General features: G+C 50.9%; 1 protein-coding gene across 8 annotated transcripts in view; it reads left to right on the forward strand.

Annotated features, from left to right (window-relative positions):
• Pka-C1 (Protein kinase, cAMP-dependent, catalytic subunit 1) overlaps nt 1–26,006 on the forward strand; it is a 469,154-nt gene that overhangs the window by 316,606 nt on the left and 126,542 nt on the right. The window contains exons 1-2 of one of the 8 annotated variants that reach the window (XM_075671439.1): nt 13,328–13,528; nt 15,095–15,283. The exons of 3 other annotated variants lie outside the window; for them this stretch is intronic. In XM_075671439.1, coding sequence (XP_075527554.1) covers nt 13,510–13,528; nt 15,095–15,283 — 208 coding nt within the window. In that variant the 5' untranslated portion in view covers nt 13,328–13,509. Of the gene's footprint in view, nt 1–2,478; nt 4,279–13,327; nt 13,529–15,094; nt 15,284–24,769; nt 24,929–26,006 lie in introns of those variants that run through there. 4 more of the 8 variants (XM_075671440.1, XM_075671438.1, XM_075671443.1 and 1 more) reach the window with 4 other exon arrangements.

Below are 26,006 nucleotides of genomic sequence, written 5' to 3' on the forward strand. Positions count from 1 at the left end.
TTTATGAATTCCCTTTCCCATGCGGCTGTGTATACGTTGGTCAGACCGGAGGCTTTATTAATATCCGTCTAAAAGAACATCTTAAGAATAAGTCATCTGACGAGCATTCCCACGTAGCAAAACATTGCAGGGATTGTGAAAAAGAGACAAAGAAGGTGTGCCTTCCGCTTCTAGAAAAAACAAATTTTATTCCGTTATAGAGATCGTCGTACACGGGAGCTTTTCGAGGCGTATGTTATAAAGAAAAAGCGCGTGCATGTGTTAGCGACCCCTCCATTGTGCTTGCTGATTGTGAGGTGCAATTTCTGGACGCGTGATTGTGACGGCAGCGATTTTGGGTGGCCGATCAGCATGATGACGTCATTTTGATCATTGTATGTATATGTCATCTTTCACCAAATAAAGTTCAGTTATAAGCATGCGCGCGTCCTGTTCGTTTCTTCTTCTGTTGTCCGTGTGTCCTAGCGCAGTAACCCTAGTATTCCAAGGTGTCGTATGGAGACAACTACAAACGGGGTGGTACCCTTACGTTAACCTGCTAAGTAAAATGCACCCCACACTTTGTAAGGACAAATGTCCATGGTGTAATGAGACACCAACATTATACCACATAACATGGCCATGTCGACAAACTGACGAAGTCCCAATCATATCGCACCCAAGTGCGGAGCAATACACAGATTTCTTTTTGCATTCCACCTAATTACATAATTATTAGTCCTAATTAATTAATCAACATCTCAAATATTGTTATTAGATGAAAAATGTCAATGAGAAAATTCTAGAACGATATGAAAAACGCCTGATACAGGTTTCTGTTGCTCATATAAGTGTTTTCCCGAGCACGAGAGACGTCCGCGAATGCACGTAAAATTGCCGCGTGACTGGCCGCTCGAGGCACTTTGCGTGTATTCGCGGGCGTCCATCATACTTCGAAAAATACGTTTGTTTAGCACGCATTGAGGAATGGAAAGCCGTGTCGGGAGTTTATCATGTTGCTCTAGAATGTTCTCATGGACATTTTTAATCTAATTATAATATTTAAGTTGATGATTTATTAATTAAGACTCGTAATTATGTAATTCGGTGCAATGCAAAAAAATATCTATATCGCCAAGCAATGGCAAACAACATTACCTTGGTTCTGTCCAGCTACGTGGCATTTGTGTACTTTTGAAGTTTGGCTCCGGTTACGTGGGGCACCGTATACACGCGGTTACACACACGCAGCGGCAGAGTGCGCCTTAAATACGAAGAAAGGCGGGAAATGCCGCGCGAGACGGGTTGCACCTTTGCGGTGTGGCAGTCGTAAAGTGCTCGGTGTAGAGGTACTTGGATCTAAGAAATGCAAGGACGACCAGACTGTGCGAACGCGCACATCGCGCGGTACTCTGCCACGCCTTGCTAACTAAGTCTCATTCCTCCCCCCCCCCCTACTTTTTCTTTACTTTCTTTTTTTTTTTTGCATTATCTCGGCACGTCAGAAAGTACACTGTGTGTGTCGCGAAGGGCATTGACGGCGACATTAACTCGCGTCCTTCATTTTGTAGACGCACATAAATCGCCGTATATAGTGTGGCCACGGAGTGCGTGAACAATGACAGTGATGTTTATTTTCGCATCAGTACAGTGTAATATTGATACGAAGGGGCGCGCGGAAAAAGCTGTCATTCTGACAGATTTCGATAACGTGTATGAAAACAGCGAAACAGATAGTAGCGCCAGCTTCCCTCGCTAACGAAAAATTTCGCAGTGAAGAATCCTCCTCCGCATTCAAGGACCGTCCCTCGCCGACGCGTGACTGTACGCGGCAACGCGCGCTGCAGTTATAACATCGTGCTTCCTCTGAGCACTGCGCTCTCCCGAGAGGTTACAGAAGCAACAGCGCGCGAGCGCCGTCTATAGAAGGCACGCACAAGCGCGCGCTATTACGCATCGGCGGCATCGTTTTTCTTCCTCGTCCGCGAGCGACAAGCTGGCTGCCGCAGACCTCTGCGCCGACCTCCTTTGTTCGTCTCCGTCCACCCCCGCACGCCGCAGCTGAGCATCGGCGTCTCGCCATTGGCCGCGATAAGCGTGTGCCGGCAGCCCCACAGTTACGCGGGCGCGCAGTAGCCCCGAAGACAGCCACGCGGCTCCGGAGCGAATTCGCCGCCGCGCTTACGACTGCGTCTTGGACCGCCCGCTGGGCGCGCCGTCGTCCCTTTCTGCGTGCGCGCGCGCTAGCAGCCGCCGCGACCTAACCGCGCCGCTGGTTGTTTGCTATAGTTGTGCGCGTCGCGTGTGCAAAAAGAGAAAAAAGAAAAGTGTTTCTGCGTTTTCGAGGCGGGAGATCGTGCGGTACGCGGTGAGAAAGGGCTCAGTCGCAAGGCGCCCTCCGATCTGCAGGGGAGTCTCCGCGTGCCTGGAGCTAACCTTGACTCGAGCGGCTCACCTCGGCTCGCTCGCGCCGTGATCGGCGGCGCTCCGGTGAGAGACGAACTTTTTATCGGCGTCGCCACCCCATTAGGATTCGGGGCGGCATCCCGCGTCGCTCGCCGTGTGTACACGTAGAGCTGCAGAAGCGGCGCTGCTGCTGACGGCGACGGACCGGCGTTTTCTTTCTCTACCGTGTTTTTCTGCTGGCGGCTCTGGGAGCTCTCTCGCACGCCCTCCTCCTGCGCCTGGTCTGCGTGCCGTACTCATCGCGTCGAGCGACTGCACTGGACTCGGCAACTTTCTCGAGATTTGTTTTTCTTTTTCTCGCCCTCTTCTTCAGACCTACGTAATAGAGCGAAGCGTAGGGCAACGCCGTGATAGCCCCATTTTGTGCATTTCCTGTGCGTATCGGAACCCTGTCATCGTGCGACATCGTCTGCAACGGTCTGCAACGAGACAACGCTTCGACGACGACCGCCGCCAAACCGGAAGGTCGTAGTCTTTCGGTGCGCGGTTTGGTACCAGTTCTTTTTCGTGCTGCCCGCTTTCGGGTGTGTGATATTTCTTGCTGCCTGCATGGGTGATTCGTGTGCGAGGCCGCCACCCAAGGAGTGACCATCGCCACTGACCGTACTTCGGGCAAGCCTTTGTGCGCGGCAACAAGGTCTTTCGCATACTATAAACCTTTGTGTTCCGGGAGCTTTAGCGTATAGCTGCCTTCTGCTTGGGTCGACCTTTAGGCGCTCAGCTCTGACCGCAACCGAGCCTGGACGAGAGAAAAATACGAGACTTCCCGTTGCGAGGCCGAGCGGTCATCGGCGAGAACGATTCGTGGAAGGAGTCTCCCCCGCCGCCAGTGGCTGTACGACACGCGGTCTTCGCTCTCGTCCCGTCTGGGTGACTGGAAGAGGGGCGAAATACGAGCGTACCTCTCGGAGCGGGGCCAGAGTGCACCTCGAGTGGCTCATCGGCGGCGCTGATTTGGGATTCCTTGCATCCAGCAACGCGGCGCAGCCTGGAGGACGACCCCAGCGTGCCAAGCCCCGGAGAAGGGTGAGGAAGGAGGCGGCAGCAAACGAGGCAGCGCTGTGAACGGCTGTTTGCGGCGTTGCATCGCCTTGCGAGAAAACCAGATACGCTGCAGGAAACTGAAAAATAAATATTCTCAGTGCCGCATGCTGATCCCCGCCCTCCTCAGACTCTTGCCAGCTCGTGCGTGCTGTGGGGCGTAGGTGGAGTCGGGATCGGTGTCGCATAGATTGTGACACGAAAAGCACGAAGAAGGAGCGCGCGAATCAAAATATTCGGCAGGAAAGAGAGATACGAGAAATTCTAAAGGCCACAGCATCGGCCGGTGAGCTCTGGTGCACCACCTCCTGCGGCCCCTCGTCGAAGCTGTGGTGCAAGATCGGTGTCGCACAGTGGTTGACAGGAGGAAAAGGGCGACGAAGTAGGTGCGAGGGGAAGAAGAAGAAGCAGGGCGAGTGGCCGCTTGGGGCGCGCTGGCCGTTGGAACGCTCGAGCCGGCCGCCGACGGACGGCGGCAGGCGCATCGGCATGGCGCCGCGCACGACCGTCCCGGCGGCGGCCTCGTGAGCAAGATGCGCAAGTGGTTCGGCAGTAAGCCCAAGGAGACCGAGCCGGCAGCGCAAGTCGCCTCGGAGAAGAGGAGCGGCCACGCTAGCAAGGTGTCCACGCCGGCCTGTAACTCGGCGTCATCGCACCACCAGCCCCAACAGCGCCAGGTACAGCAGCACCAGCAGCAGGCCGCCGCACCGCCGTCCGCCGCGACCTCGGGCCGGAAAGCCAGCGCCAGTTCGCCGGAGGCCTCCGAGGAGGACACGCAGACCTCTGTCCGATGTAAGCGGCTTCCTGGCCCAATTCCTGTTGGGCGCAAAGATTGCGCATTGCGGTGAGCGCGCTGCGTGTCTGTCAGCCCGCGCAGATTTCTTTATAGAGGTTCCCGACCTTCTTTGTTTATCGCGCGATTCATGCACAGTGAGATAAGCGGTGCGCGGATGTCGGCCCATGCCGTACCCTTTATTGCCCCGCTGGTCAGCTGCGGACGTTTATAGCGTGCAAAGCTCGCAAAATGCGCGTCGGTATGTCTAGAGGGTCGTACTGAAACTTTTCTAAACATGCGTGCACATTTAGCTCAATACTTGTACGTGGTGCCATTTAACTGTCAAGTCGCTCGAGCTTTGTGAGTTTCGTAGTATCGCTTATCGTTCGAGAAGTCGGAGCTATAAGCAAGCACGCTACAGCCAAATTACCACGAGGTGATTGCGCTCAAAAATCGTGTTTCTCTTGTCCGGTATTCGTGGGACGCACGAACGCGATGGCCGCAACTCCCGCCGGAGGTCCGGCGTTTTGCGTGGACTGCTTTGCCTGCGTACACACACGGTCGCCGGTCGTGAAGCTGTGTTCTTCTAAGGTGAGGGTGAATTCGAACCGCGGCCGCATGTTTTGTATGCCCTAAAGAAACTTAGCATGGTGACTGTTTAGGCAAGTTGATGATTCACAATCGTAAGTGTACAGAGAGAAGCTTAACAGTGAACCAGACAAGGACAAGCGCGGACATGTACCTGATCTGGGACGCCGTATAGCGTAGGACCCCGGTCTAACTTCCACCATCTGGAGTTGCTTAATATGCACCGCAACCCGCCTTGGTTGCTTAGTGTCTATGGTGTTAGGCTGTTAGTTCGCGGGATCGAATCCCGGCCACGGCGGCCGCATTTAGGTGGGGGCGAAATGTGAGAACACCGGTGTACTTAGATTTAGGTGCGCGTTAAAGACCCCCAGGTGGTCCAAATTTCCGGAATCCCCCACTATACGGCGTGCTTCATAATCAGAAAGTGATTTTGGCATGTCAAACCCCATAATTTAATTTTTTTTCGAATCCCGGCCACGGCGGCCGCATTTAGATGGGGGTGAAATGCGAAAACGCCCGTGTACTTCGGTGCACGTTAAAGAGCCCGAAGTGTTCAAAATAATGCGGAATTCCCCACTACGATGTGCCTCAAAAGCAGATCGTGGTTTTGGCACGTAAAACCCCATTAAAGGTACGCTATGAGGTGCTCGACTGCTGGCGCCCAATTCGAAAGCGGCCGCGAAGGGAGGTAATAGAAACCGTGAAGTCGTCCTTGGCAGCAGAAACTCACAGGCTTAGAACACGCCGAACACGAACTCTACGCATCCATCGGGCTGGGGATCATTTCGAGTCGTGCGGGTGCGTTCAAATGAGTGCCCGTATCGCCCTGTTCACCTCCAACACTGCGGCCATCTGTAGTACGCGCACAGCACGTACTCCGTTTTTACCCATTCCTCGCTTTTATCACGGTAACCTTTACAACTCGCAGCATTTTAATTCTGGCGTTGTGCGCTACAGTAAATAGACGCTATGGCGGAGTGGTTCCGATGTGTGTGTTTGTGCGTGTTTTGTCGTTTCCCTGATCTGAAGTTTAGATCGTCCGAAACAGATGCTGCATTAGGTAGTAGAACTGGTAAGTGTACGAACAACGTGTGTCAAAAGGGGCCTGGAATAGAGGTTGTTCTGTAGACATAAGCACCCCCTGCTTCACACCCCCTGCCCGCTTAGCAGTAAAGGTTTCCGCGATAAGTAGCAGCAGTTTCTTCTTCTACGCGGGCCCCGGCGTAGCTGCACGCTGTGGTATCAAGACTCGTTCCGCGGTTGAATGTCGCCTGTCGTTCGGCGCTAGACGCACGCGTTGGGCGCTCTTCCGCGAGAGGCGACCGGATGTTGTGGACCTGTCCCGCTTGCCGCGTTGGCGACACGCATCCGCGGCAACTGAATGGTGCCTGTGTGTATACGCGATGCTTGCACACATGAAAGCACCTTTCAGCGCCGAAAATGGCCCATTTTGCTCAGGTGTCGGGAGATAGCGCACGTGCACGCGAGCCACGTTTGACGAGGGGAGTGGTCCTCCCGGAGAACTCTTGTAGGATGACGGTAAACAAGAGCCGCCCCATCGTGTGTGTGTGTGTGTGTGTGCTTATCAGCCGACACTGGGGAAGCGTCGCCCTTGAAGGCGGGCCCCCCTCCCAACTCTCCCAGTATTTTTTTTGCCTGGCGTCACTCCATCTTCTGTCGGTGTGTAGACTCGGCGCCCTCGCTAGATATCTGTGCGGAAGTGCGTTTGAGTGATTACGCGTAAGTGTTTGCATGCGTGTGTGAATGCGGTGCGTGCGTGCGAAAGCTCGCAGCAAGGAGGAGACAAGGCTTTAACTGCAGCGCCTACAGATTGCTTGTATTCAAAACATGCTAAGCGCCTGCAGACAGCGTACTTGTGTTCAAGGTCAAGATGCCTTCGGTTTTGTTCGGTGAGGGCAACGTTAGCTTGAAGACACCTTGCACTTAGGTGAGACGTTTTCGTCGAGGGCTTTTTAAGCGCGCTTGGTAATTTCGGTTCTCCAGCACTAGCTGAAACTTCGGCGTACTGTTAATCTGACAGTCGGCGCTAGCAACTGCTGCTGGTTGGCTCTATATAGGGTCGTTCAATTTCTTGGAATATGGTAGTCTTCAAGCGAAAACTGTTTGCGCTCGCAAAAATATTATGCACAGGGCAGATGTACATTAAGGTGATTTTTTTGTCGATTGTTAGAGTTGTATGGGCTCGATTTCATTGTATGATTTATCACATCTTAAGTTACTCGGTGGCTGAGCGTGGTGACCGCTATCTGTAGCTGCTTATGCCAGCCCAACTCTGATGCCGTCTATTCAAATACATGTAAAACGCAGAAACGCTTTTCTGAAATAACGACTGGGCCGATTTCAATTAAATTTGTTGCATTTGAGAGAGCATGATAAATTCTAATGACTGTTGAAGCGGCATCTTCATTTACGTCCCGAATTTTTTTAAAGGAGCTTTCAAAAATTCATCAGTTTGAAAAAAAAGTGTAAGCACGAAGTTTACATACTCGTAGGTCTGCACTAAGAGCAGATATCGCAGTTCTGTAAACTGCATCCGTTAGAGCTTCTAAAGTAGACGAATTTGATTTATCAGTTTACATCTTACCTAATTTGTAACATTGTTTGCGAGGGCTTTGCAGAAGTCCTACCCACATATTAATAGTCTGTTTAAGAGCATTAATTTTGTCTGCTTTAGATGTACTATCGCATACAATTTGCAGAATTGTGATATCATTTTTCATTGCTGAGTTACGGAGTTGTAAACTTCATAGTTTCGTTTTCTGAAAGTTTGTGACTTTCAACAATTTTTATAAAAATATTGACGGCCCAAATAAAAAGTTCGCTACCAAGAGTCGCTAGATTTTAACACCTTCTTTTAAATGCAAAAAAAACCTCGTCAAATTAGAAAAGCGATTTCTCCTTTCCCACGTGTTTACACAGGAGCCCCGAGCTAAAGCTTCCTCATGCGAGACACGTTGCGACAGTGCTCGCGTGGCTTCCTTCCAACTGTTGTTGTTGGCCGTGGCGCCGGATTTTCGGTGTCCAGGAGCTCGACTCAGTGGGATCGTCGTAAACGTGACGTATACGTGTTAGCGTTTGTGATGTTTGCATTAGATTCGCGAACGTTGTTGGAGCGTGCCAAGTGCGAATATATAGGGTGCCCGGCATACGTAGTGTTGCGATGACAAGCGCTTTCAATGGAATAGCATCTCGCGGCTCATGTTGGTTGGCCATAGGAAAATGTGGCGCGGCAATTTATCTTGCAATGTTTATACTATAATGGTGGACAATGCTTTTGTTGCCGGAGGATAGTGGGAAAATATTGGGACGTATCCTAGATCGGCTGGAACCTTTGACCGCGATCATGTTGCGGGATAAAGGCATCGCGATTGCGTCACTTGCCCAGCGAGTCACGTTGCGTTAAAGCGAAACGTCTTCTTAATATTGGGCATGGTTAGGAAACTCTTTACCAGCCAGGAATTTTTTCTCCTCCGTTAGGCTTAGCGGTCGTGCAGTGAAGGCGCCCTCGATCGCTTCGGTGAAATCCCCTCGCCCTCTATGCATTGCATCCGTCGGAATAATGAGCGCTCCCTTTCGACGCCAATTCACGGCGGCCTGGACGAGGTGGTGCTTACTGACGTGCTTTTAATCTGCTTTCGCGTAGGCTGCGCTGGTGTTCATCAGGCGCGGTGACTGCATTCGGGTGGCCTCGACCGCAAACGGCGCAAATCCCCCCAGAGAGGGAAAAAGGAAATACCGGGCTTCCGTGCGGCCGCCGAGAGATAGCCGCCTTCTTATCGGCGAGAAAGCCGCCTTGGCGCGGACCCGAATGGCGTTCCGATGGGCGCCGGTATTGGCGGTCTCGTGCGAGCCCGAGGCTCCCGCGCTGCGTGTCCGTCCTCCCTGGCGCATGCGCTCGTCTGCGGCGCGTCATCTGCGCGCGGCTCTCGGATCGCCTGTCGGCTGTGGATCCAAATGACTGCAGCCTCAAAGCCGTGCGCCCGACAACCACGGGCGTGCGCGGGCTTACCCATTACGAGGTCCCCCCAATTGGCTCATCCCAGGGCGCATTTCTGGCTCAGCCGCTAAACATCGCGAATGGAGCCGCGATTCTTCGACCACTGTCACAATTAAATAAAGGGACGCTTTTGCTTCTAATTTATTGCCCCGAAATTCACCATTTGGGAATCCCAAATGGAAATCCCGTGTGAGAACAGCACTCTCGGCCTCGTAGAAAGTTGACGCGATACCGTTGTGAATTGCCTCTCCTGTTCGTCAGCGTGCTTCTAAAGAAAGACTACAAAAGATAAAAAGGGCGAATATGTGCCCCCCGCGTCATTCCGTCCCGCGCCGGCAACATGGAAAATTTCGGAACTGGAAAGAGAGAAACGCAAGACCACCTGCAGTGGTTGCTTAGTGGCTATGGTGTTGGGCTGCTAAGCACGAGGTAGCGGGATCTAATCCCGGCCACGGCAGCCGCATTTTTGGTGGGGACGAAATGCGAAAACACCCGTGTACTTAGATTTAGTTGCACGTTAAAGAACCCTAGTTGGTCCAAATTTCCGGAGTCCCCATTACGGTGTGCCTCATAATCAGATCGTGATTTCGGCACGTAAAACTCCATAATTAATTAATTAATTAAATCTTGAAAAGTCTGCGGCACAGTTCATTTCACTGCTGAGCCCGTTTTACTCATAAATTTCACGGCCAACTGAAGTGAAACTTGGCAATAAATAATTACAGCGATGCAAACATTTTATTTCAGTTCAAAAAAAGAATTAGGCTTTCGCCATTCCACTATTATAGGTGAGGGACAACGTATAAAATTGCGCGCTAATAATTTTACTTTTGTGGTTACCGCCTTATTTGGGTAACATTTAAAGGCGAAGTACGAATTATTTGCAGCCTCGCGGAGGAACAGTGGCTGGTGGTTATGAGAGCGTGGGCGGAGCTTCACTGCTGGCTTAAGCTGCGTCTGACTGTAGTACCCTATTTTTTAATTAGCTCTGGAAAAATTATACAGAAATATATAATTGCGGAACAATCAGAGGGGGTTCTTTTGTATCCCTCGTTTACTGCTCTACCAAGTTAAGTGCCAAAACCGACTCGTATTGATATTTGGGAAGTTGCGTAACGATGCATGGCCGCCAGTCCCGTACAACCGCGTAGAGCGCAGGAAGCTGCGGTTTTAGACGCACAGCAGACAAGTGGCTACGTCAGGCGGCTCCACTGATAACTGAAGAAGCGTCATTCAAAACGCACAAAATCATTCTCCACTTCCGGTGGCGTTTTCTCTACTTCCTTATTAAATAAAAAGATGGTGAACCGTAAATATTTTCATAAACAGTGGTTAAATTTGTTAATTTGTGTGGCTGTTGCCTTGGCTTAATTTCTCAATTCCTTCCGACTCTTGATTCCAGTTGCCAATTTTTCACGAAAAGTGCTGTACAATTAGGGAGAAACCGGACGGGGTAACGGCTGACATTCGTATTGCTTATGGGTTTAAGGGTGATCGCAGGGTTTGATGATGGACGCTGTTTCGCATTATTTTATTTTCCACCTTAGCTAACCCATATCACGGGTATACGGTTCCGCGGATCTGCCCGCGTCGCGGCGAGCCGTCACTCGAAGAAATAATGAAGCAAATGGAACAGTTAAACGCAAGTGGTATTTTCTCCTACCGCAACTCGTTCCACGAGCATACAGACCAGCTGACTACGAACCGAATCCCTTTCCTGGTCCCGGATCATTGTAAACAAAGAAGGTTGAACTAACGAAGCAACAGCGATGTACGGGACCGTTGTATAGATGGTGACAACTGATCGCATCTTGAGTTAATCGCGCGGGCACCAGATCGATGAGAAAGCTGGCCTTCTCACCCCAGGACATGCCGATAACTACCGCCGTCCAAAAGGAGTGAACAAGGCAGCAAAATGTTGACCCCCGAGTAGTTGTCAGCTCCCAACATTGATTTGGCGGCGCTTTAGGAGTGTGTGTGAGGAGTTGTGGCGTGGGCGGGAAGGGGGCAGGGGTAGTACGCTTAATTTCGGGAGGAGGGGGCCCTTCGGGCACACCCCTAAGACGTGGTCTGATAACGTGTGTGTGTGTGTGTGTGTGTGTGTGTCGCAGCACGTGGCAGTGATCGCGTTCCTTCTTTGTCCCAATGCGCCTTATATATGAGACGTCGACCATTATGCAACGTTCTTAGGTGCGAAGGCAGCTGACTGACGGCGTGCGTATACATGTGCGCCATGAAAGCTAAGCCTGTTATCAGCGGTGGCGTATTCCGTTTTCGCCCACAATATAGCACGGGTCACAACAGCTATCGTCCCTATACATAGCGCGAGTTGCCTTCCCTTCCACGGAGTCGATTAACCTGTCGCAGCCTAAGCGGACGCCTTTCCAGAGCCACTTATGCGTGAATGCATGCGGAATACAGCGGCAGCCCTTGACGCGTCACGGCTCAAGAGAGGAGCTGCCCGCGTAAGTGTGACCGCATTCGCCCCACTTCAAGTTGAAGATACATATACCTAGACCCGCCCAAGGGGAGAAATGGCAAAAACATTGAAAGTAAAAACCAACTTCGAAAGAGGGAAGGACACATTGAGTGTCATCCTTCTCAGTGATTGTGCGGGTATACCTTTCTGCTGCTGAGAACGAGGTTGCTGGTTCGATTCCCGCCAGCGTTGGGAGCGTTCAGATGGGAGGGTGAATGCGGAAACGTGCTCCGGAGATGTCGGTGCACATGAAAGCCTTTAGCTGGTCAAACAATCCGGAGTCCTCCACTACAGCACCATCTATACTGCCTACAAAACAAATTGCACTGCATTCTGAAATGAACGTGGCGGCATCTTATATGCTGAGTTTTGAGTGTCTTTTGCACCTGGCAAATTTCGATACGGCGACCGTATAACCTGCCAGACTTGCGATTCCTTCTGGTCGGCGCGCTTTTTGCTCAAGTGCTGTACACTGCATCCACACTGCATTGTCGTATTTCGCAAGCGCACTTGCTGTTTTCGAACGGTAGATTACATAGAAGCTTGCGCTTGTTTGTTACATGTGGCTATACCATGTAATCAAACTGAGTTTGTAGAAATCGGGGAGTAACACGAGGCTACAATACAGAGAGATCACGTGTGCGACTCCTCCCGTAGCGAAGAGGTCGTTCTTGTTCGGGGGCGGGATAGCTACCCGCGACCATCAGACTCTCACCAGGTGGCAGACTCGCACCAGGTGGCAGACTCCCACCAGCTGAGCTAATTTAAAGGCTAGAAGTTGGCATCGCAACAGCCTATTAAAGACTCAGTGTTGGAATAAGGATTAGCCAAAGTGAGACCTGCGGAAATCGCTAAGAGCACGCAGATTAACGAGAGAGTGCGTTCAGTCCGAAGTAGCACGAAGGAGCCCGTATACTTGCTTCCTTTCCGTGTGTACACGATGTATGTGGATGTCAGGCTTCTCCTTTCAGCCACATATAACATTGCATTCGACACATCGTAGTCTTAAGATTGTATTGACGAACACAGGTTACTGTGCGTTATGTAAGCTTCTCGTTTTCTTTTTTTTTTTTTCTTTTCTGCAAGCAGTGTACACATCGCAGGCGAAGAAAACAGTGCGCGAGCATGAATGGATTACGTCGTCTCCGGTCCACATTCCAGAGGCAGGAATCGCGCTGAAAACTTTTTTTTTTTTTTTTTTTTTGCGGGGGCGGGGGGCGACTATGTTTCGTTTATCGCGAGCACGTACTTTATCCGCGTACACGCGTCGCATACAGAGAAAGCATGTGCGTAGCGGCACATGGAGCGTATCTATGATAGTTACATGGTACACAGCAGCAAGCTTTCAGTCAATTTTCTGCGAAAGAAAAGTCGCGTAAGACGCATTGCGTGGCTGCATGTAGCTGACTTCGTGGCTCATAACGACAGAGCGTCCCGCAGCGCGGGCTGCGGTCGCCCGGCCGTGCCTCTCTGGGCCGGATGCGCGTTGGGCAACGGTACTGCGCACGCGCCGGTGATCTGCACGAAGCGCGCGCACCGATTTGCCTGTATCGGTGCACCACTACCGACGCTGTTGCGCGCTCTTCTGCGACACTTTATACGTCTGATTTCGCTATGTGCAAACGGAAAGTATTACAGGCAGTTCTGTCTGACAATATTTCTAGGCGAGGGAAAGAGTCGTAGATACTCGTTTCGACGATGTGACTGCGCCTCCACGAAGCTTCAGCCGTCTCTCGCTAACATCTCTCCAGGAGAAAACCACGTCTCGCCTTCTCTGCCGTTCTGCACTTAACTCGTGGAACCGAGCAAGCGCGAGTCTCTTTACTATGACGCTTTTCGGGGCGCTTTGTCGCAAAGCGTCCCGCGCCCTTTGGCAATCGGCTCGGGTCGCTGCCGCCGCGGCACCGTGCGCTGCGTGTGCTGGCCGCGTTTGTCGCGGCGTTCGCGTTTAGCCCCGCGCCACCACCGTTCCCCTGCTGAAGCGAACTCTGAGCTATAGCGAGTATACGCTCGCGGAAAGCTTTCGCGCTGTGTGGACGCTGCTTGCCGCTCACGCGACATTGAAGACCTTGGAACGAGTTGAGCACCCTGGCAGGGTGCCTCTGTGCTGGCACAGACGCTGCTAAGCCGCTGGAAACGCTGTGCAACTGGGCTACTGCGCAGATGACGTGGCCGATCGGAGGTAGGATGTGTGTTTGGATTTGTTTCCTGATAGCTTGCAAATGTGGCGCCCATTTGCGGACGGATAGTTGCGCCTGGGAGTTGCGAGAGTGTATGTGTGCGGTTCTGCTCGTGCATTTTCTCTTCGTTCTTTTTTTTTTAACTTGTCTGTATTAGTTAATTTAGGCCTAGCTTGCGTGCCCTAATGCCGCGCCATATAGAAGCTCTTATATGTACAATTGGAAAATTTCTTACAATAATTGTGCGCCAGCTTTAACGTCAGTTAACCTTTCTATATGTCACTGTCGACATCGTGTGTGACTGCCATAAAGACCTACTGGCGTGGTGAGAGCATGAGTCGCTTTGAAACGCTAACGTCTGTGGAGATGGGCCACCGATATTATAGTCCCGCCGTAAGACGCGCCTGTTGTACCACACAGCGTTTGAACATCGGGAGGCATTGGTGCAGCAGTGGCGAGAGAAACAAAGCAGAGAGGGAGGACGTGAAACCGTGCGGTGCCGTTCTGGCGTGAGGCACCTACAGCTTAGCCCCGTTTTCCTCCTTACGCCGCGATGTGCGCCGTACGCGGTATCTACTATACGACATGCATTGGTGGCAACCTGCAGCGCTGCGTAGTTTCTCATTAGCCGCCTCGTGTTTTCAGTGAGCGCTGTCTCGCAAAGTGCTGCGTGCCTGTCAAAACACGAAAGCGTGCACGTCTCCGCCTGAGCGACGCGTCCTCCGGCTTCTAGCTCTCTGCTGCTGCCCCATACTGCACTGCGCACTGAAGAAGGGAGCGTTGTCATGCCCACATTTTGTAATCGCTGGCAGCCTTGCAGGAGCCCCAGTGCACGCGTCCTAATGAAATGCGGCTACGTAAGGCAGCTGGGCTCACGCGCAACGGAAATAAATTCTAACTTGTTGCTGCTTTACCGAGCGACGCAAGCGCGTGTTCATCCTCGCGTCCACTTCAGCGTGTTCAGCGTACACGCGACGCGTCGCAAGAACATGCTTTTTAAGAACTTCAAAAAGAAATAAAAACTGTCTTGGAAGCATTCGAGCCACTAAACAACGACCTGCCGAACTGAGCAAGACAATGGAGGTCCACGACTCAGTGTGCCGGCTGGAATGGCCATCAGTTAAGGTCACGAAATCACAAGGCGTGCTTCACGTTGCGATTACGAAGGTCTCCTATGAGATCTACGATTGACCGTACACACAGTCGATTTATGACCCTCCGTCAATCTTGCCCTATACCAGAGTCCTCCAACACTTGTCATGAAAAGTATTGAAGGACCCTGCCTACACCGTCGTTTTTAGTAACTTGACGCCCGACTCCTGAGAATAAAAGGCGGCACTGCCCGTGTGCTAGACCTCTAAAATTCCTGAGCTAAGATTTTGTCGGGCTATTGCGCCGTTTGCCCGAATGCGCTGGGCAGGAGAGGCGTATCTCGAGCCCCCTTGCGGAAATCGACGAGCGCTGTGACTATGTGCCACTCGAACCTTGCATGTCGAGGCTTTTGGCGAATCGCGCTGCGTACCTGGCCGATACTGAGCGAAGCGCGTCCTCGCGCGCCCGTTGTGCAGCCAGCACTGGGACAGCGGCCACGCTGGCTAGCGGCAAGATCGAGCGGCGGCACTCCGTCGACTCCAGCAGGTCGGCTCGGAACTACGCGCCGCGGGACGCGACCATTGTTTGGGACGGCCGCGTCACCTGTGAGTCCCGCTGCTGCAGGCCTGTCCGCTTTGTCGCTCCTCTCTGCGCGGGACCTCGAGGTAACGCTTCTGTCGCGCGCGGTGAATTTCGGCCGACGCCCTTGTTGGAGGGCATGCATGTGCGCAAGTCAATCTGGACACGCGCATCGCGACTGATGTCTTTCTGGCTATCTCTAGCTGGCGTGCTCGAAGGGTGCCGACGCGTATTTTCCACGTGGAAGGATTTCACTTGGCGAGTATGAAGGTTGGGAACCACGGCACGAAGATATTTAATTCGATACTGGCCTCGACCGAGAGGCCGAACCTGGCTTTATCGTCATTGTCGTGACGTCATGACACAGAGCAAAGTGTACTGACTTTGAGCAACAATAAGTCTAGGTATCGTGGCGTTACTCAGAAAATAAATAACTAATAATAATTGCTGAGAGTGCTGCGCATGTTTCTTCAACGATCGTGGGATGGAACGTGCCAATGTATCGTGACGTCATTGGGCATTCGCGTCCTGTGTGTCGAAAGTGAAACTGGTTTGTAGGGAAAAAAATATTATTTGGAGCAGTCTGACGCTTGCCAGTATGTGTGCTTAGGATTCGAGGTTTTGCATATTCATTTAACACAACATGACAACAGAGAGACAATGTGTCAGTACTCATCTAGGCATACCTGCCAACCCTTGCGAATTTTTCGTAAGGTTTACGAATTTGGTCCTGCTTTACAATTTTACGAATGTTGTGTCCAGTTTAGCGAAAAATTAATCTTGTTTCAGTAAACGTTTTATCTCGTTAACTTCCGCTTCAAGTCTTCTGATGGTCAAAGGATGCAAGAGGAACACTTGCTTCGAGCAAGTTTGTACACGCAGTTCCCGAAGTGAAATCGGCAGCAGCGTATAGGCTCTGAAAAATTCACTGTGATGTAGAAACGAATTGTTGCTTGTCATTATTTGGTGTTCAGTGTTTGTAGCTGCTCGGTGCGCTGCGTCTGAGTTAAAAGCTCGTTTCTAAAGTGCCTATGTGTCCCTGAAACGACGTGCTCGGGGAAGCTTTGAGAAATGCGTGCCGACTTCCTCCCGTGTGATTTTACTAATTGTAAAGTTCGTAGGTCGGCAGCTATAATTTAGGTATGCATCCTGTGTCAGCCGGATGCCCCATTGCGTATTGTGTGTTTCTGACCCTGACGACTCTGAAGGAAAGCAGGCATGCTATTAAGGACTGGTGGCGACCATTTGCCACTTAAGCGGGGTCCTGCGTGGCGCATCGTACGGGAAAGCCGATGAATGTGCACGTTTTCGATCCACGTAATATTATTTAGCCGCGTGCTTGCAGCTACAAGTGAGGCACCAAGTTATTTCTGCCAGTTAAACACGTCCGCGCGGCTGATGAGCCGGGCTTTGCCAGACGACGCTGGCGCAAGGTTGCGAAAAGTAAAACGTTGTTAGCGCAACACGGAAGCTTGAGCAAACACCAAGGACACGCTGCGTCCCAATCGAGTTCGTTAAAAGCTCAGTGCACTCTACTCAGTGGACATCGACACTGGGCTAGATGGGCGATTTGCAGTGCTAGTCTTTGAGGCACCCTGTACAGAAAAATTACTTCACCCCTATTAGCAAGTCATCATTCTACAGTACCAAAAACATCACTCTTACCGCGAAAAGACGCGCAATGGTAAGCTAAAACCGGCACTAGAGGAAGGGCTGAATGGGGACACTAGAGGTGACTGAATGGTTTTGAAGTTAGGGCCGCCGTAACGGCATCTGCTAGCATCTAGTTAATTCTTTGTCGGTAAAGATTGACCAGATTTTGTTGCACCAAAGTCTGAACATGGCACGTTTCGAGAACATTTACTGTGCCAATGCGACCCATGTACAAATAAATAAATAAATAAGAAAAAAAAGAAAGCTTGAAATTTGTGACATCACACTAACGTCCCGACGTCGGGGTTACGGTGCAAAAAAGAAAAAAAAAGAATTCTGACCTTGAATGTCTCATCTAATAATTTCACCATATTATAGCGAAATTAGCGGCAACGGTGTTCTGAAGAGATTGCTTTATCAGTCAGAACTGATTAAGTGTTTCTATATGTAGCGACCCTCTATAAGGCGCCGCTCACAATGCGAACTAAACCGAGTCGCCCGCCTCCTGGACGCGTGAAAATAACCGCGGCTCATTGCGCCTCGTGCGGTGACGCCACGTGCCGCGCTGATTGACCGCGCCGAGCGGGCGGCTACGCAAACGGTCGGCAGCCGTCTTTCGCGAAACACGTTCTGCGTTGTCTGGACGAGCCAGATAGCGCGACACAATGCGCCCTTCGCCTTCAGTGCTCCCTTCTTTCCCTCGTTTGGGGAAGGGGCATTGTCGAACGGCTCGGCGCTCTCGCCTCGCTCACAGTGGATCGTTCGATCAGCTGGTGCGAGCCCCCTCCGCAGTGCGCGATTGTGCCAGGGAGGATGTAATCGCATCCCTTCGATGCGAGCGCGTGCTGTATGCGCGGCTGTCTGCCCGTACACTTGGACGCGCGGCGATAACCGCTTGCCTCTCCAGCACGACGAACGCATTGTTTGCGCCAGGGATAACGACGTGGGTTCCCTTATTCTGTCTATACGCATTTCTTTTTACAGCTGTTTTATTCTTCAGCGAGCAATATATAGTCGTATGCTCTCGCTGCTTGCGCAAGCTTGCACTTGTGTTGAAAGACGTGGCAGTGCCGCGTGCAGGATAGGCCTTTCCGACGCGCAACATTGGAGACCCAGTTATGTGTTGTTAAACTTGTTTTTTTTCTCTCATGGTTCGGGGGAAAGGTGTTTTGTATTTCTTGCTCTGCTTGCTTATGTTGCAATCTTGGGCCGTTTGAAGCACTAACACCTTTCCATGATCTTATCTCTTTCAATACACTTGTTAGCACAACGTGCTTGTACGGTTCGAAGTATGAAAGGCGATTTCACGTTTAAAGCGCTTGCGTTTTAAGCACAATTATATCGAACACTCTGCATGCTGTACCTAAGGCTGTCCGAGCGCTGTCGATGTTGGAAAAAGAAAGATAAAGGCTTCTTTCTCTGTGATAGCGCTTCAAAAAAAAAAAAAAAAAAAACAGTTTCTTTCGCAACTAATTTTGCTTGGGGGGAGGGGGGGAGGGTAGGAGGGCTCCAGGACTGTTCCTCTGAAAACTACCATGGCTGTTGCGACAATTACGCCTCTTTGTTGACCGCACTAACCTGCCTAAATTAAATTTGACTTGTTCACAGTCGTTTTATTTTTTCTCTTTATTTTCTTTCTTTCGCTTGGCTTTGATATGTAAAAGTATTTATCGCTTCCGATTCGCTGGAAACCACTCTGCTTTGAATCGTTTAGAAGAAGTATGCTACGTTTGGGCACTCCTCACACAATTAACTTGCATTATTTGTATGGTTTGCTTGTTCCTGTATGATTGATTGCGAAAATCTTTTTTTTAGCACATCGCCCTGCGCTCTATTGTTATAGCCGTATACGTCTCGAAACTAGTGAAGTAAATGAGCACAAATAATTTCAGCGACATCATTTTGCAATATTTGAAGGTCAATGTGTCAGCGAGGAAGCTCTTTAATACTTTTCTAGTGTAGCCGCATCGTGTTCCCGCAGTTTGCAGAGCGCAAAACAATAACCCAACTTCTTTTTTTTTTTTTTTCTGCAGTATTGCACGGGAGATCCCCCGTCCTAGCATCTTTTTCCATCTGAATTCTTTTTTTCCAATGCTGACTACCGCAGCCTCCCGAAAGCGTTGACACGCGTCATCTCACAAATGGCGCGCGCGAAAAGAAAAAGAAATAAAAGAAAACTGAGAAAGAAAGAAAGAAAGAAAGAAAGAAAGAAAGAAAGAAAGGGAAAGCAGCCGAGATCAGAAAGAAGGAAACTAAACGCGAACTCTTCCCCGGTCGCCAGGCGGTCGACGACAGAGCGCCGACTCGAAGCGAGCGGCCGGTTTTATCCGGAATGGCTGAGGGGGAGGAGAAGCGTTGGGGCGAGAGGGCGACGGATGTGTGCAGCGCGGCGCAACTTCCGCTGGCTCCCGACGTCATCAGTGACGCGGTGTCGCAGCGTCCGCGACGTCAGAAGGGAGAAAATCCGACCCGAGATTCGATTGAGCTCCGGCATGCTTGGGTGCTTCCCGCGATCGCGAGCGGGTGGTGTTTCGCAAGTGGATGTTTTCTCGTGCCAAGTTTCGCACATCGCTTTTCGCTCTTGTGCTGGAAAATGCGTCGTCAAAAAGTATTCCCGCCGTCGCAGCAATCCTTCTTTTCGGTCGATTGTTTTTTTTTTTACCTTAGCTTGCATTTAGACAGCTGTCGTCCTCTCTGCTAAAAAGAAAGAAAGAAAGAAGTAGAAGAAAGAAAAAGTATGGCATGGTCTTTCCTACTACAAAAGTACGCGTGCAGCATATGCAGCGTAGCGGCATGTCTCCCACGCTTTTCGCTCGTCGTAAAGGCCGCCCCACATTCAGCGTTTCTACCGGCGTTTTCTGGCGTTGCGTCTCCCGGCGTGGTCGCATGAACGGCGCCAGAGAGGGCGTCCAGCCACACGAGCGGCACGCGGACCAGCGCCAGCGCAGCGTCGCACAATGTGACCAGATTTATTTTACCAGATACCTCCTAAGCTAATTGTGTAATATCAATGAAAAGAGCTGTCATAAGTATTCTTCAATGCAATACTTATGCCCTTTGCATAGTTTTACGCTAAATAAAATATTCAGGGCTGTGTAGAAAAATTACACAAGGCTAAGCTTCAGAAAACTGGCAGCAATATCGGCGTGAACATCACGAGCGGTCGGCGCGTCGGCGTGCGAAGCTGAGCATCGAGGGTTCTTTATTCTATGATAGAGGGGGAAGTAGGTGCTTTTTATTGCTAGACGCCATACGCCACATCATGGAAAGAAGGCAGCAGCTTTTGCTGCTAAAAAAGAAGCTCCTGCTTCTCATTTGGTACACCCGGCAGGACGATGGCGGCGACTTCAATCCACAAAACGTTTTTTTTAACACGATTCTTGTGTTCCTTGTGTTTGGTCTGCCACAATATCGGCCTTGCTTCTACAATGGCTATAAGAAGCTCGTTATCGATGTTCCCCGGTAGCATGATTGAAGCAACCAAACAGCAATGGCGGCGCGAACTGCGAATCTGCGGAAGTTTCTTGCAAGAGTTGCCAGCAGCGCGGCCACGCCCTGCCACGCGCTGATTGGTCGGCGCTGTCGAGCCGCTTCCGACGGCGGCGGCGAGATCTGGTGTCCCTTGAGCACGACGTTTTGGCTTGGCGCCAGCCTCAGCGTCGACGCCGAGCGACGCCGGGTGACAAAACGCCAGAAAACGCCGGGAAAACGCTGAATGTGGGGCGGCCTTAATCCTACAAACTCCTGTAATGTGTTGGCGTCCGGACCTCATTTTGGAAGCGCTACAAAGCGATGCTTCGATCCTATATTGCCATATAATGTTCAGGCAGCTAGACTCTCGCTCGGCACACTCTCTCAGACATCAAAAGCACCATTTCGAAAAACCCCTGAGCAAATCTTTCTCCCCCACTCCCTCCATCCTCTTTGTTTTTCTTTTCTTTTTTGATTCTTTGTGTTGTGCCTTGATTTTCGAAGCAACTGTAAATGAGTGAGAATGTACCGGAGGTCTCGACTGCACAGACCACCACTATGAGGAGCGAAATTCTGCGTGGGCGTGTGCTCGCGTGTCATAGCTAGAGCGCCCGTAAAAGCGTCGTCTCGCGACTCGGGGCTGCAAGAGCGACTTCTTTCTGGAGGCCACGCGCGGGTGGGCTAGCTGCTTCACTGGATGAAGATGCCGAGGCAGCGCCGTGTAGCACAGAAGCAAAAGCCCGACACCCCTCTGCGCCTTGTTTTCATTACCTGTTCCGCACTTAATCGAGGGGTGCAATAGAGGGAAACCTGAGTGGCCGGTTCAGCGTTGTGCGAGTAGCGTTACCTGAAGCGCCCATAGCACACGGCCGTGTGCTCGGTGCAGCAGGGCAGATGCCGCTGCGGCAGATGGTATGTTCAAAAAGTCTTAAGCCAGCTGGGGCCATGCTCGATTGTAAAGCGCACGATGCAAAGAGAAACAATATTCTGCGATGCTTCGGCTGCATTCAAAGCACTGCGGGTGCCCACCGTCACTGAAGTGCTTACGTTGAACAGCGTGACTACGCTGCGTTGCTGCAGCTGCCGATGACTCAGTTGCGCTTGGCTTCGTGCTTTATTTTTGCCCGAAAGTACCTTTAAGCAGCGCTGTCTGTACGTGTGGATCGTGATTCTTACGTCGCAATCTTAGCGTGTAGCTTTCTCCGGCGCACTCGAGCGCCAGCGAGGTATCTACCAACTATACACAGGTGCCTCGTTCTCGCGACCTGTCGTGGGAAATCCCTCACTGTAATCGAAATGCTAGGAGCTGTATAACGATCTGTGGGAAGAATAACGTTCGAGCACTGAGGAAAGACAGCAAAGAAAAGGGAACGGGTAAGCTTGACAGCAGGGGACAAAGTACTACGCAGAGCAAACGCTGGTCGCAGTATGAAAACCTTTCTGCTGGTCGTGCATTTTCTGCGCCGTGCTTATCGCCAGCCGTTCTGGTTAGGGCTGTGACGGAGAAGTAGTCATCCTGGCGAAGTAGGCGGTCGAAAGTGGGGCACGTAGAGAAACAGCAACGTCAGCGACAACGAAAAACAACACGTAACGGAGAGCCTTTCCACCATCCATCAATCGTTATATTTATTTATTTTTTTATTTATTTATTTATTTATTGCAATACCATAAGCCTTGAATGACAATACCGCAAACAACATTACTGTACATGTGAAATAAAATGAACGTTTAAACTAACAAATAGCAGCGCAGTGTTCAACGGCGGCGGACTTCAGTGACTGCGCGTCTTCAACGCTGGAGACGGCACTGGGAAGGTGGTTCCATTTTGAGCTATAGTTTTGGGCTCAAGTAAATTGTGAAACAGGTTAGTATAGCAAAAAGGAATGGCGACTTATGCTGGTGATCAGTGCGGTATGACACATACGATGGTTGTGATACGTGTTCACGTTTCCCATGACTCGTTCAAGAAGAAAAATTTTGTGAAATACAAAGACGTAAATGTTTTCTTCTTAGAGCAAGCGCGGAAGGCCAATATTATATTTCATCAGCGAAACACTGGCAGTACGGGAGTGGTTTGATAAAATAAAGCGAACCGAACGATTGTGAACAGGCTCAATCGCATCTCGCATAGCCGAGTTTAGATCAAATTAGCGTTTGATATAATAATTTTAGATGGCCTGGTGCTTCAGCAAGATTGTGACGTAGGTATTCTAGTGCACGGTTAGCATTGTTAATGATATAATTGATGTGAGTGTATGCCATGAAAGGTCATACGTTATGTGCGCACCAAGATGCTTACAGGAGGTTACGGGCTCTAGTAATGTGCTATCAATTTCATAAGCAAGGAATTGAGCTGGATTAGAACGCCGAGAGAATGTCATGCTTTGTTGTGATGCCAGTGCCGAAATCAAACCGCATTGGCTTAGAGTATTTTTTCTTTTTTTTCACTGTGATATAGGCGCGGGTTCACGTGGAAACAGCGTGGCTTCGCACAATAGTCGCTAGAGGGAAGTATGGCTCTGCAATCGTTCAACCACCATGGGAATGGTGGTTAGTGCATGGATTTGTCTTCGTACTTGTTGAATCAGACGCTCTTAATTGCGACTTCGTTTATTACGCTTTATTTGCCTTCATTAGCCTGACCCGCCGTGGTTGCTCAGTGGCTATGGTGTTGGGCTGCTGGGCACGAGGTCGCGGGATCGAATTCCGGCCACGGCGGCCGCATTTCGATGGGGGCGAAATGCGAAAACACCCGTGGTACATTGATTTAGGTGCACGTTAAAATACCCCAGGTGGTCGAAATTTCCGCAGTCCTCCACTACGGCGTGCATCATAATCAGAAAGTGGTTTTGACACGTAAAACCTCATAATTTTTTATTGTCCTAAATTTTAAGGAAATCTACGCTTCCTTTAAATGCAGAAGGTAATAAGGCTCTGCGAACACTCATAATGGCTACTAATCGCAGTGGTTCCGCTTGCTTGTGCGTCCGTGGTGTGATGGTTCCAATATCGGGCTTCTGTGCTAGTAGTCCTGTCTTCAAATTATGCTGTCGGACAATTTTAATGTGTAATAAATATTTATAACGCTGTACGTTCTTGAATATGGTCAGTTTGTATGTAAAGTCACGAAGCCGTTTAAAGCAGAAAGTTTAGGCAAATCCATGCACACTTCTCATAATTGCCATGCTGGCTGAATTCCGCGCGGCTTGCAGCTCCCGTAGACGCTATAGCGCCACAGTTGCCTTTGGTTGCCATTTTGTGAAGCTGTATGGGAAACACGGGAACAGAAACGAGGAATCGTCATAAGATGCGTGCGTGGAGGATGAAAGTGACTGACACTGTGGTGTTCTATCAATGAACAGATGTTGGGTGAAAGAAAAAATTCCTTTCCCATACCGCTGAGTATAACAGCAGTTTAGTCATTGAACAGCAAGATCAAAGTTGTTAATTCGTTTCAATAGAGGTATTACGCGTAGCGCAACCGTACTCCTTGTTCTTACTAATGAACACGCAGTCTGCTGAAAGATACGGTTATTATTAGCTTGATTTTTTGGGATGGCATCGAGGAATCTTCGCTGTTGGGCGGCGCCATTCCTTTTGCCCTGGAAAAAAAAAGAAACCCCAGAAATTAAAATTACGCATGCTTGTCGATTGGCGCTCAGTCCGCGCTGCTCGTTTCCCTGCTATAAATTCAGCGCAGTTGTGCCGCACCCAGCCTGTCTATTGCATACGTGCCCCGTGTCGTGTCCTCCTGGCTTTGTAGATGTCGTACTTGTTTGAAAGGGCACTCGCCCATTGTGGGAGAGGATGAGGTGTTGCATTACGACTTCCATATTCCCTGCCATATTGCTGCCTTTCATATGAAGCGTCCGTGTGCCGATTGTCTATAAACGCTAAATTCTTCTCCCGACAGATGATCACGTCAACAGCTCGGCATGCGTTTCCGCACGTGACGTGTCTGGCATGTAAATGGGCCGCGCCTGAGGCGTGCACTTGCTTACGGCCGGTTCGCTTCGCTGGCGACGTGAGTCCTCTTTGCGGCCGACCTCTGGCGATCGAAAGCTCAGCTTGCTCGCGCCGCACACGAGGCGGTCTATCACTGCGGCGTGAAAGCGGCGCTGTTGCCGATCTAAATGAGCCGTTGCCATGACCGGGGTGCACCTGATGTCCGTCGCGGACCCATGCGCCGGTCTCATAGGCGTCTGCATGTTTCGGACGCTACCCGCAAGTTGCACGAGTGACTCGATTCCTATCCATCCGATTCGGCTTTAAACCGTCTGAGCCACGGACCATGACACGGGGCCCGTTTGCCGTTTGGAGGCAGCAGGAAAGGCGCCGCCCCTACACGGCCTCGTCGCACCACTGATCGCCTGTGGCGCGCCCGCAAATCCCAGGGTTCGCCGTGGGGCGCGCGTAGCGGCGGCCCAGACCGAGCGTGGTCGCCGGTTCGGACCAGAGGCTCTCGCGCCGGTCCGATCCAGTCGCAGCCCTGGCTGCCGTAGACAGAAAGCCTGGTCTCGGGCCCATGTCGCGTGGCAGGCGGCCTCCACCAAGCGGAGCGCGATCACCCTCCTCGGCCAGCTCCCACATCACCGACAACAAGTCATGTGAGCGCTCCCACTCGCTGCGCTCCAACTAAGCCTAACGTGGCCGTCCTTTAACGCAGACAGTCCGCGGAAAGGCTCAGTATACTTCGCTGCAACCGTTCTAATCGTGGCGTTTTGAATGTGCTGTAGCCTAACGCGGCGTCAACAACAGTCTTCGTGACTGACGCCTGTAGGCAGCTTTGTGCTCCGCTCGTCATCGTCATTGTGGTTAGTGGTCGCAAGCACATAAATAGTGCTTATACAGATTTATAGTCGATATACCGTACGATTATTTCATTGAGCTGCATGTGGCACCTTCAGAAGTGTTACTATAGCGATGTGTCAAGTGTCTTTTTTTGTTCTTGTACCGTGCCGCTGCATGGGATTCGGCGCACTGTTAAAAATCAAAACAGTAGCCGTGTACGATGGTTTGTGGATGCTTGAATACATTCAAATCGTTATATTACAGCAATGATGAATTGCCGCGTGCAAACTGGCTTGTGTTACGAGCCACGGTAAGTCACCTTCCCGACCTCTTTCCGTGTTACTTGTAGGTCAGCTGATGTTGAGGTACACGTTGATACGTACTGGCCACTCGCTGGGACGAAGGCAGAATGCCAATCATAACAACGTAGACGTATTTATCCAGCGTGTCATTTCTAAATTGTCGATTCTTTAAGATGTCGACACGTGCAGGCGCAGTCATTTGTTTTGCATTCGAAAAGTTGTGAAATGCTTGTGCTCAAGCCGTGTAGTCCTGCGCCAGTATTTGAGCAAATTTGGGTTGCGCCTTGTCGACGGGAAATCAATCACGAAATCTCGCGGATGCTGCAGCCGTGCTGTACTGAATGTGCTGCAGCCGTCGTTTCTTTTCGCCGCACGCGCGCCCAACTGCTGGTTGGGCGTCCGGCTTTTGAGGGCCTCTCGAACGGGCCGCGTGTCTGGAGGTGGTGTTCCGGAGCGAGTTCACGAAGCTTTTCGTTCGCAAGTGCCGGCCGCCTGCGCTAATGATGTGCTCAGCATCAGGATTGTGTGGGATTTGCTCTTTCAAAAAATTCTAGCGTAAGCGCTTTTTGAGAATACGGGCCCTGATGAGCGC

Source organism: Dermacentor variabilis, chromosome 10 (genome assembly GCF_050947875.1).
Source record: "Dermacentor variabilis isolate Ectoservices chromosome 10, ASM5094787v1, whole genome shotgun sequence".
In the NCBI taxonomy this organism is placed as follows: Eukaryota; Metazoa; Arthropoda; class Arachnida; order Ixodida; family Ixodidae; genus Dermacentor; species Dermacentor variabilis.